The sequence below is a fragment of the Microtus ochrogaster genome, unplaced genomic scaffold, assembly GCF_000317375.1.
Source record: "Microtus ochrogaster isolate Prairie Vole_2 unplaced genomic scaffold, MicOch1.0 UNK56, whole genome shotgun sequence".
NCBI lineage: Eukaryota > Metazoa > Chordata > Mammalia > Rodentia > Cricetidae > Microtus > Microtus ochrogaster.
This window is the reverse complement of record NW_004949154.1, coordinates 940078-952187: the sequence shown is the minus strand read 5'-3', so window position 1 is coordinate 952187 and position 12110 is coordinate 940078. Positions and strand designations below refer to the sequence as shown.

Genomic DNA, 12110 nt, shown 5'->3' with positions numbered 1-12110 from the left:
TCTAAGTTCGAGACCAGCCTGGTCTACAGAGCTAGTTCCAGGACAGGCTCCAAAGCCACAGAGAAACTCTGTCTCGAAAAACCAAAAAAAAAAAAATAATCCCCATCCCATATTTCCCATCACAGTCATTTACTGACTTTGACACTAAGGAAACATAGGCTGCAGTGGAGAGGTCAAGGAGGGTGGGAGAAGCAGGACAATGCCCTCAGTCAGTGATTCCTGCTTAAGAAAACAGGCTCACCTGTCAGGATAGCCATCTGAGTTGAGGGGACACATATAGTTCACCTCTTTGAGGTTGACATTGGAGAAGACCAACTTGTGGTTGCTGCTATAGATGACAGTGGGCCGATCAGAGCAGGCAAAGACGTTGGTGGTAGAAAGAGAACGGAATGTCCTCAACACTGTGGGCTGGGTGCCCAAAGTCACCTTTTTACGGTCACTCAGCAAGCCTGCAGAAAAGTACAGCATGAGAAGGGAAGAAAACAGGACACTAAGCCTGGTTAAGGCTCAAAGTCACATTGCAGGGTTAAGAACACTGTTCCATTCTCCATTTCTGAAAGAGGCGTCACTCAAGTGCTTTTTCTTACCTGTCTCAATGTTGAGCCCAAAGTAGAAAAGAGCCCCATCTCCCAAGGCACAGAGGAGGTAGTGGCTACTCTCAAAGGTGGTCATCAGGATAGACCGAGGAATGATCTCTGTAGGAAAGAGGGACTTTGAATTCTTGTTCCGTATCTTGGCAGGGATCCTAACCCAAGATACCAATAGCACCTACCTCCTCCTAGCATCTCCTTGTGCAGTAGTTCAAAGGATGGGAGCTTCAAGATACGGGCTGAAATGTCTGTCCAGAGGCCAATGGCACAAAGTGGGGACAGCCCATTGCTGTCCCCTAATGGGGTGATATCCAAGCAAGCCACTTCATGTTCCATCTCTGTGTGGCTACACCAAGAGAAATGAATATGGCAGAGAAAGGAATCCAGGGACCAAAGAAGCTCCACAGAGGAGAGAATACTAAGTAGACATAAAGACACACATGCACCTGATTTGCCGGAGCTCCTGAGGATGGATCTGAAGGTAGTACAGAGCCCTTCCCACAGCAACAACCACCTGGCTGCTGTTGCAAGAGGCCACACTGATGTTCTTGCCCTGAGGCTCTTTCCACTCGCTGACTAAAGCTTTGGGCTCTTGAGAGACCAACCTCACAGATGCTGAAGTGATCTAGAGAAAGTTAACAGATATTCTAAGCATTTGCAAAAAGGAGTCAGTGCTGTCCCCTAGTTAGAACACTGATAAACTACAGTTCTTCTGCCATACAGTCAAGCCACTGGTTCCAGAACCCTCAAGCATACCAAAATCTGCAGATGCCCAAATTTCTCATATAATGGTATAGTACTTGCACATAACCTAAGTTTATCTTTCCATACCCTATAGATCATCTTTTGTTCTGGGGCTGAGGATTAAAGTCAGGGCATTAACTGTTCTACCACTAACTATGCTTATGTACCGAGACTCTAAATTACTTTATAAGACCTAAAACAATACAAATGCTGGATAAACATTGCTTAGTGAATAATGATACCATCATCCCTTTACACTGCAATTTGTGTGTGTGTGTTTCATGTGTGTTTGGTACAGACATAATTCACAATTGTTTTCTGTTAAATCCACTGTTGGTGGAATTCATGGATATGACTCATGAACATGGAGTGCCAAATCTGTGTACTTTCCCTCAAAGTCTCTCAATAGTTTAACTACAATAGACATCACTTTTTCTGAAGGAAATTGACCTAAAGCTACTTAATGTTTATACACTCTGTGTGTGGGAGTGTATGTGAGTCTATTTTATAACTGAAACTTGCTGGGGCACTGACAACTGCAACAGCCAGAAAGGTATCAATATGCTCAGACCCAGGGACCACCAGGCTCACAGTTTTTCTTAAAATCAGATCCCTAATATATCCATGGTCTCTTCTGGGCACAAGTCATCAAAATTATTTAATGTTCCTTAGCAACAGATGCAAAGCTATACCATAACTTGTTTTGGTGCCTGAGTCTCATGAATACTAAGCACACACTCTACCACTGAGCTAAACCCTACTCCCTAAAATGAAGCATATATTTATTTTACAACTCCAACAAAAAGCAGGATGACACTGTGACTTTTAATTCATCTTAGCCATCAAACTAGAAATGAAATTTTTTTAATGATAGGTGAGCCAATGTGTCTTCGCACAATATTCAGATAATACTGACCAAAGCAAGCACTCATTATCTGGTCTCCTCCCACACATGGCCCACAAACCTACAGAACTTGCCTTCTGGATTTTTAGCAATCTACTTCTGCCAGCTGCCTAAAGGAAAACCAGTAGGTAAAGATGAACAGCTGTTTAATACTCAGGCATTCAAATACCCTACCTATCACTGGGAAGACCCCCTGAGGATGGCAAAGAGAAGGAAAATACAAAAACTGGAAAGTTAGCAGGTCACCCCAAACTTGAAAAGATGGATGAGTTTAGAAACCAAATTCTCATGGAAAACAGAGACTGATAGTCATTTGTCCCATTGTGAAGAATGATGCTAAGCAAGGACCAGCATAGAGCACGTGCTTTGCACAATTAATACATGTGGCTAACAGAACTAAATTATTTTTTGTCATTCGTTGTATTTGCTGTCCCCTCCCCACACTTTTTTTTTTTTCAAATATTCTTAGGTAGGGTTGGGCATGGTGGCACATGCCTTTAATCCCAGCACTCGGGAGGCAGAGGCAGGTGGATCTCTGTGCATTAAAGGCCAGCCTGATCTACAGAGTGAGTTCCAGGACAGCTAGGACTATGTAGAGAAAACTTGGTTCAAAGAAACAACAAATATTTTTTGTCAGTGTTAAAATTAAGGTAGAAAACAGTGTCTCACAGTGCTAAAAACAAACAAAATTATATTTATCATGGGTATCAATGATACCCATGTGCTGGTGAGAGGAAAACAAAGCTAAAAGGATCTACTCCAAAGTTATAAGCTACTTCTACATTAAGAAATCAAATATTTTCAGCTTCCCCTCTCCCCCAGAACTTCTATATTATTTCTAATGCCATAAAAACAGATTAATCTAAAATCTAGTAGTAGCTATCCTGCATTCTAAGTCAGATCAAAGTCACAGTCATTTGTCCCCTCTAACCTGGATAAGTTGCTGATGAGCCACATTGCCACAAAAGAAAGTTTGCTGATCATCCACAAAGCCCATCAGTTCTGTTTCTTCCACTTCCTCTCCATTTAGCATGAGAACTCTGCAGAGCAGAATGGGAAGCTCAGGTTAGCCTGGGACAAGCTTCCCAACTGTGCACCTTCATCCTGTAAGTAAAGCAGCACCAGACCTGCCCTTACCTTGTCTGGCCCACAAAAGAGAGTACCAAAGTGTCATCAGTCTCCCGACTGGGGTCAGATCGCAGTGGCCATAAACCTGGAACAAGGAATAAAACATAGTACACCATGGACCAATACCCAAGAGGGGGGCATCCTGTGCAATGAGGGGGACAGAAATTCTTGAGTCACAAGAGTTCTGAGTTGAAATCCATTTTGTTCCTTCCTGGTATTTAGACTCTGAATAAGTCATATTTTTAAAACTATTTTATGTTTTGCTGTGGAATGTAGCTCAATGACAGACCACTTACCTAGAATGTGAAGCCCTAGTTAAGATCCCAGCAGTTTTTAAAGTATATGCCAAGTCTCACCTTACACCTCTTCTGACCTATTCCCCAAATTAGTACTCAGTAGGAGTTATTGTTTATACTAATGCTTTTACTAGGGAAGATTTATATTGCAAACAAATACAAATGTGAAACTGATTATCTATCACAATGTCCTACACCTTGCCTTTTAGTTTAACAATACAATGCATAGTTCTATCAAGCCTGTTTCATTTCCTGTACCAGAATGCATAACTGGTCAGATGTATCAAAAAGGAGTAAGTTCACCTCTCCCACTTTATGCTTATGAAGGTTATGGTGAAGCTGTGGGAGAATCACAAAACCTGGCTTGGTGATGACAGTCTCTCTATAAGGAGTGCATAAGCATGTTTACTTCCTACAGTCCAGCTAACAATGTGTTTTAGACTTCTGATAAAGAGGATTGTGGCTGTTTCTTTTCAGAAGAGCCTGGGCAAGCCATGGACAACATCTTACTGTGGAGCCCAGGCTGACTTCACATTCTACATACTTATGTCATACTTAGCTCATTTACTTTTGGTTTGTATTTTACTTTTACTGTAGTTGAAACCTATTAGCCATCTTTTGCCAATTTGGGGAACAAAATTTGGTGTTCTTTTTTCTAGAAATCATTTAAGTTAGGGAGGTAAGACTTCTAAGATTAAGTCTTACTATTTTAACTATTTTGTCTAGACTGTCATTTCTGACCTAGCAAATGTGTTTTTGTTTTGCTTCTGGATAAGTTTTAGCATTTAATAGGGCTGAATTTGTCTATTTTGCTTCTGTATTTGATGAATGTGTGTGCATTTGCAGGGATGCAAGTACATGGGTAAATGGAGGCTGGAGGTTCATACTGGGTGCCTTCCTCACTCTCCAACCTATTTTTCTGAAACAGGATCTTTCAAAACTAGGTATACATCCAAGGAGTAGAATGGTTGTACAGAGATAGAGATACAATCACCAAAATAGAAAAAAAAAAAAAAAAAAAAAAAAAAATTATCTTCCCCTCTCTAAAATTATAAAGAAATTCGTAAATGTCTTTTCCTAGTTCTTCATATAATAGGCCCAAACTTATCTTTCCCAAATGCCTGTCATCATCCTGGTCCTATTCATCTGACGTCTCACAGATCTCATACTGAACTGGAATGCCACCACTGACAACATATTTTCATGTGGAACTATGTCTCTTTCTAGACTTCTGAATCCAAACAGACTCTGCCTATCCATACACCAACACAATCATTTTAATTTTAAAGGTTCTGCTACGTTGCTCAGATTGGCTCTGATAATCCAAGGTCAAGCAATCCCATGAAAGCCTCCAAGCAGCAGGTGCACTGTATGCGTATACCACCTTTTACAGTATAAGGGGTCAAAACTGGGGCTTCATTTCTGCTAGCAAGTGCTCTACTACTAAGCTGCATCCACCCTAACTACCAACTCTACTTTCAATCGAGGCTTAGAAACATGTTTGGAGGGGGGGGGAAGGTATTAGTCTCTTCTCACTGGTCTTTTCAAAGTTTTTTCTCGCTATTCTTTTTCTAAGTGGACTAATTTAGGCCAACAGAAAAAAAAGCTAAGCTATAAAGTATCTCTATATACTTTATAGAAAAACTCAAAGAACATTTTTATGATTTTTATTTATAGACTTGGCATATCTTTTTCATTAGCCCCTTCCCTTTTTTATTTTATTTTTTTTTGGGGGGGTGGTTAAGACAGGGTCCCTCTGTGTAGCCCTGGCTGGCCTGGAAACCAGAGATCCTCCTGCCTCTGCCTCTTAAGTGCTGGGATCAAACTCTTTTTTTGATGTTTCCTGAGACAAGATTTCTCTATATAATAGTCCTAGCTGATCTGGAACTCGCTCTAGAGATCAGGTTGGCCTCGAACTCACAGAAATCCACCTGCCTCTGCCTTTCAAGTACTGGGATTAAAGGCATGTACCCCCACCATCTAGCCTATGCACCATCACTGCCTGGCCTAGATCACTCTTTAAGCATGTGCATATGCAGCGATTAAGAGTACATGGACACATGTGTACCTCTGGAGGATTGAAGCTGGCACTGGGTATCTTTCTCAATAGCTTTCCAACTAATTTATTGAAGCAGTCTCTTGTTGAATATGGAAATAGCAAATTCCAGCTATTCTAACTAGCTAGTTTGCCCTGGGGATCCAGATTCTGCCTATCATACCTTTTACATGGGTCTAGGAATCTGAACCCTAGTTCCCATACATTCAGGAAAGCACTTTATCCACTGAGCCATCTCCCCAATACTTTGCTCAATCCACTTTTTAATCCTTTAGTAGTAAAGTTCTCCTTGTAACACACTTCATATGGTTCTTATTTAAAGTATTATTCCTGGAGTTTGGGGTATTTTTACTTTTTTTTGTGATTTGCTTTTTTTCTCAATTCTACTTCTAATTAACTGTGCTCACCTGAAAGCTGTTTGTTTCAGTTTGTTCCTCTGATCGCCTGTTTCCTTAACACATCTGAATTGTCTACAGTGTTTCAGTTGATTCTTCAGTTTTGTAGTTAAATGTTCACTTTCTTTCTAAATCCATGTAACTGTTTAGAGCCTGACTTACTTTTTTGGAGCTGTGCCTCCTGCACACAACTCTGAACTGGCTTTGCTGTATGATTTAGTGTGATCACTTCCTTCATAACAGATAAGGTTAGCTCATTCACACTTGTTGATGAGGCAGATGTTTGGTACCACTCTGTCATGATTTTAGGTTACCCTAACCCCAACCCCTTTTGAGAGAGGGTTTCTCTACATAGGCCTGGCTGTCCTAGAACTCAGATATCCCCCTGCCTGTGCTGGGATTAAAGGTGTGCATTACTATGCCAAATTTGTTTATACTTAAAAAGTCTCATTAGACAGCCTTTCCTTTTCCTGTCAGTTCCCTACAGTTAGTGACTGCTTCCACATTAAACTACACTGGTACCCAATTTTAACCATTAAAGCTTTCATTTGTACTTTAAACATGCATTTCGATGCATGGTCTGTCATCACTTTTCTTACTCCTCATCTGATGTTTTCTTTTAGCTCTCACCAAAATGACTTCACAACATGTAATGAAGCCAAAGGCCAAAGTCACTCAAGCAAGAGCTGCATCCTTTGTCCACCAGAGACTACCTTTGATGCCTGGTAAGTCAATGCTGGCATGCTCATGGATTCCAATTCCATTCCGGATGATCCGCAAGGAACCTTCCTTGAAAGCCCCAGAGCAAGTGACCAGCTGCAAATAGAGAAAAGGTTTCTCAAGAACCCCTCAAGAGAACATGCCAGCCCTAAATCCCATGACCCTACTGTGGAACCACATCTGAGACTACATTAGATGTTGATCTTCAGAGCCCCTCAAATTTACCAAGCAGACAAGATATTCTAGTTCAAAAAGCATCGCTGCTCCTAGCAAGCTTGCATAGAACCTGGAACCTGGTTTACTACAAAGAGCTAGAGTCAGACACAATAACTTACTACTTACAAGATAACCTTGGGTAAATTACTCCACCTTTCTCAGTCTTAAGTTTCCCCAATTCTGGGATAACCAAGAATGTATCTAACAAGGTGCTCATTAAATTACAGGTAATAAAGAGTGTCACACAATAATGGTAGGTATCCTCACATCATCAAGATTAGCAAACAGGCCCTTAATATTATTTTCAATGTACACTCCTCATTCTAGATAAGCAAACAAGACAGCTGAATAAGCAACCAAGCATCTATTTCCAAAGGACTCCCTTACCTGACCCTGTCCCTGCCTCTCCAGGTCCACCACACACATATCCACGATGGGTCCTAAATTGGTAAAGGTTTCCATGGCCACTACGTAAGAGCCTTGTTCATTGCTGTCAACATTGAGCTAAGAGGAAAAGAACAATGTTAGTTCCAGAACATCCCTAATTATTCAAAAGAAACTCTCGATCCTCCTAGATCTGTCTTTTGTATTCCAAAAGATACTTACAGAAGGGGATTGCTGCCAAACAAACCCGTCCCCACTACCAGGCAACAAATCTGAACCTGGAGTCGTGCACAGCATCAGATAAGCAATTAAATCAAAATGTTCAGGTGGTGCATGCCTTTAACCCCAGCACTTGGGAGGCAGACAGGCAGATCTCTGAGCTAGAGGCCAGCTTGTTCTACATAATGACTTCAGACCAGCCAGGGCTACCTAAAGAAATGTTATTTCAAAAAAATACCAAACAAACAAATCAATTAAATTAAAATATTTAAAAGCATTTTCCTAGGGAAAATGTCCAAAGTTTAAAGAAGGGAATAATCTATTACATTAGACCATGACCCACTTCAGGGTAAAAGCTGAGTCTTGTTCATCATTGAATGTATAGGGAACTTCACTCTGCCAGACATGTTTACTAAAGAACCACTAAGACACAGGTTAAAAGTTAAATTAATCAAACAAAGCGGTAGATAGAAGAGATGTGGATAACCAAGAAAGTGCTGAGAGACAACAAATGAATTTAAGAAAAAAATAATAAGTACAGTGAAAAGAAAACTAGGAGGATGATGTTTTCTCACCTTTACAAGCTGGGAGTCACCTAGGCGAGACCCAACAAATACAACACCATTATCGAGGTATGTTAGGCACTCTGCAATGGAGGTCTAGAAGGAAGTCGGCAGATAGCAGAAATTAGAACCCTTTAAGGTCACAAGTATTGTCCTACCCAAGCAAGTGACTCCTGAGAGACCACCCCCACAAGCCGTAATTTAGTAAACAATTCTTCAGATCTCTAGGACACATTAATCACGTGTCTCTACATCCCTCAATTTTCTGACTGTCCACTTCTGTTCCACCCATAAAAACCCACAGTTTGTTTTGTAGGTGCTAGTTCCAAGCAGTAACTTTAAAGCCAACACCTCTAGTCTACATAAAATAATTAGAAACCTCTCAAAGTCACTCACTGCCTAAGTATTAAGCTTTTCCAGAAGAAGGCTAGGAAGAGGCTGATATAAACAAGGTACAATGATACATATGTGTGCAAATGCCAATAATTAAAAATAATAAAGCCAGGTAGTGGTGCATACACCTTTAATACCAGTACTTGGGAGGCAGAGGCAAGCAGATCTCTGTGAATTAGTTTCAGGCTAGCCTGGTCTACAGAACAAGTTCTAGGACAGCCAGGACTACACAGAGAAACTGTCTCAAAAGATCAAAATAGTAATAATAAACATAAAAACAAAATTTTAAAAAAGCATTAAGTCTTTAAGGAACTCCTCCCAGATTTCATATCAACATTAATCTGTAGTCTTTTTATACTTCGGTTTCCTTTCCTCTTTTTATGCTTGTGCTTTTGGTACTTTTGTTTTTTGTTATTTTTTTATTTTTGTTTTATTTTTTTGTTTTAACATCCCAAAGTGTCCCCTCCCTCCTTCCCTTCCATCCACTTCTGTTTCTCTTCAGATACAGGTGGGCCTCCTATGAATATCAGCCAACCGTGGTACATCAAGTTTCAGTGAAACTAGGCACCTCTTCTTCTAATAAGGCTGGATGAGGCAATCCGGCTGGAAGGAGGAAAGGGTCCCAAAAGCAGGCAACAGAGTCAGAGACAGCCCCTGCTCTCACTGTTACGAATCTCACAAGACCAACTTACACAACTGTAAACATATGCCGAGGGCCTAGGTCTTTGGGCTGTTTGTTTGTTTGTTTAAGTTTTGCTTTATTGTTTTGCAGGGGCAGAAGTGTGTATGTGGTGGGGGGTGTGCTAGGCTATGTAGCTCAGGCTAGCCTTGAACTTCCTACTATCCTGCCTTAGCCTAAGCGCTAAGATCAGGTGTAATACACTACATTCAGTCATTTCACTTTCTTTCTACATTTCAGAGACCACCCAGCCGCACGTGAAATTCTCCTATAGCTAATTTATTTAACTCATTCAAAAACCAACCTCCCCCCCTCCCCAAAAGCCAGACATGGTAGCACATGCCTTTAACCCAAACACTCAGGAGGCAAAAGCAGGCGGACCTCTTTGAGTTTGAGGCCAGTCTGGTCTACAGAGAGAGTTCCAAGACAGCCATGGCTACAGACAAACCCTGACAAAAAAACAAAACAAAACCCAACTTCCACAGATGAACTGATGACACCTCACTAGGTCTTGTGCATGACCACACATCTGGACTGACTAGGCATCTAGAAGAATGAGACAAGAGCAGGGACAAGTCCTACCTCTCCAAGGAGTTCCACTCGGAGATCCTTGAGGGTGACAGTGCCGTCCATCTGCTCCTCCTTTTCTAAAAGCAGCATGAAGAGCCGTCCTTCCATATCTCCCAGAAGGTATCGTGAGCCATTAGGATCCACCCGATTATGGCACACAATAGTGCTTTGCTGCCAAACAAGAAGGAGCAGTCATTACAACCCAAGCCAGAAGCCTTTAGTAATGCCTTTGAAACCCTACCAGGCCACTGCTTTATCCAAGTTCAAGTCACTTTATCCCCAAAGAAATCAGATTATAAAACATGTAAAACAAGCCGGGCGATGGTGGCGCACGCCTTAATCCCAGCACTCGGAAGGCAGAGGCAGGCGGATCTCTGTGAGTTTGAGACCAGCCTGGTCTACAGAGCTAGTTCCAGGACATGCTCCAAAGCCACAGAGAAACCCTGTCTCGAAAAACCAAAAAAAAAAAAAAAAAAAGACATGTAAGACAGTAAATGGGGCTTTCAGGCCGTAGATTCCAGACCGGCAGTGGAGAGCGGAGAGGATGGCGCTGCGCTGGGGCATCTTGTCAGCTGGCTTAATCGCCAGCGACTTTACGACCGTGCTGAGCTCACTGCCTCGGAGCACCAGGTGGTGGCAGTGGCTGCGAGGGACCTGAACCAGGCAAAGGAGTTTGCCCAGAAATACATCCCCAAGGCTTATGGCTCCTATGAGGAGTTAGCAAAGGACCCAAACATGGAGGTGGCCTACGTCGGCACCCAGCACCCCCAGAACAAGGCAGTGGTACTTCTCTGCCTGGCAGCGGGCAAGGCCGTCCTGTGCGAGAAACCCATGGGCGTGAATGTAGCCGAAGTTCGGGAGATGGTGGCAGAGGCCCGTTCTCGGGGCATCTTCCTTATGGAGGCCATCTGGAGCCGGTTTTTTTCCTGCTGTGGAGGCTCTGCGGGAAGTTTTGGCCGAAGGAACTGTCGGGGACCTAGGAGTGGCCCGGGCAGAATTTGGGGCAGAATTGAGCCATTTACCCCGATCCACAGACTAGAGCCAGGCCGGCGGCAGGCTGTTGGACCCAGGTTATCTACTGCGTGCAGTTCCTCTCTATGGTCTTAGGTGCGCAGAAGCCAGAGGAGGTTTCAGCAGTGGGAAGGATCCATGAAACAGGTGTGGACGACACCGTTAGTGTGCTACTTCAGTACCCAGGAGGGGTCCACGGCAGCTTTACCTGTAGCATCACCTCCAACCTCCTCAACACAGCATACGTGATTGGCATGGCCCAGATTTGCAAAACATGGTGCCCAACGGAGCTGGTAGTGAATGGTGAGTGTAAAGAGTTCCCTCTGCCTGCTCTCGGGAAAAACTACAATTTTTTAAATGGATCATGCATGAGTTATGAAGCGAACCACGTCCGCTAGTGCCTGCGTGAAGGTCTTAATTGGAAAGTCCCGTAGTTCCTCTGGCAGAGAGTGAGCTCTTGGCTGAAATTCTTGAGGAGGTGAGGAAGGCCATTGGAGTCACCTTCCCTCAGGACAAGTGATGGTGCAGCTCCTGGGTTGGACACGGCAAGCAATAATTTTTCCTACTTGGGACACTCTAGCTTGACCCTCATTGCTTTGGAGTTATTTTTGCAAAACAGCCCGAGCTTTCCCGTTGGAGAAAGCCCTTTCTGGGCTCTTCAGAGTCACCGTCCTCTTGATGTTCTTCTTACACATTCTGTCATCACCTGTCCTCACACTCACTAGGATGCAGCTCTGGGAAGTGTGAGTTGATGCAGATGTCTTTCTGTATGCTGTGAATATGTTTTGCTCTCATTGGTTGATAAATAAAGCTGCTTTGGCCTATGGCAAGTCAGGATAGAGCCAGGTGAGAAATCCAAGGAGAGATACAGGAGAAAAAGGGCAGACTCAAGAGAGTCGCCATCCAGCTGCCCAAGAACAACATGCCAGCAGATCAGTAATGCCACAGCCACGTGGCAATGCTCAGATTAATAGAAATGGGTTAATTTAAATGTAAGAGCTAGGGGCTGGAGAGATGGCTCAGTGGTTAAGAGTACTGACTGCTCTACCAGAGGATCCGGGTTCAATTTCCAGCACCCACATGGCAGCTCACAACTGTCTGAAGATGCAGTTGCAGAGGATCTGACACCTTCACATCAATGCAAATAAAGTAAAGTTAAATAAACCATAAAAAAATTAAATGTAAGAGCTAGCTAGTTATAAGCCTGAGCCATAGGCCAAACATTTAATTTTTTTTTTTTTT

At 42.7% G+C, this 12110-nt stretch overlaps 1 protein-coding gene and 1 pseudogene across 2 annotated transcripts in view; one reads left to right on the top strand and one right to left on the bottom strand.

Moving 5' to 3' along the window:
• Ddb1 (damage specific DNA binding protein 1) overlaps positions 1-12110 on the bottom strand; it is a 27825-nt gene that overhangs the window by 7542 nt on the left and 8173 nt on the right. For both annotated transcript variants that reach the window (XM_005369643.2, XM_005369644.2), the window contains exons 7-16: positions 9870-10028; positions 8228-8311; positions 7437-7553; positions 6827-6929; positions 3376-3451; positions 3170-3278; positions 1037-1215; positions 773-936; positions 588-695; positions 242-449 (exon numbers count right to left, since the gene is read on the bottom strand). In XM_005369643.2, the coding sequence (XP_005369700.1) occupies positions 242-449; positions 588-695; positions 773-936; positions 1037-1215; positions 3170-3278; positions 3376-3451; positions 6827-6929; positions 7437-7553; positions 8228-8311; positions 9870-10028 (1307 nt within the window). The remainder of the gene's footprint in view (positions 1-241; positions 450-587; positions 696-772; positions 937-1036; positions 1216-3169; positions 3279-3375; positions 3452-6826; positions 6930-7436; positions 7554-8227; positions 8312-9869; positions 10029-12110) is intronic.
• LOC101980869 lies at positions 10353-11876 on the top strand (annotated as a pseudogene).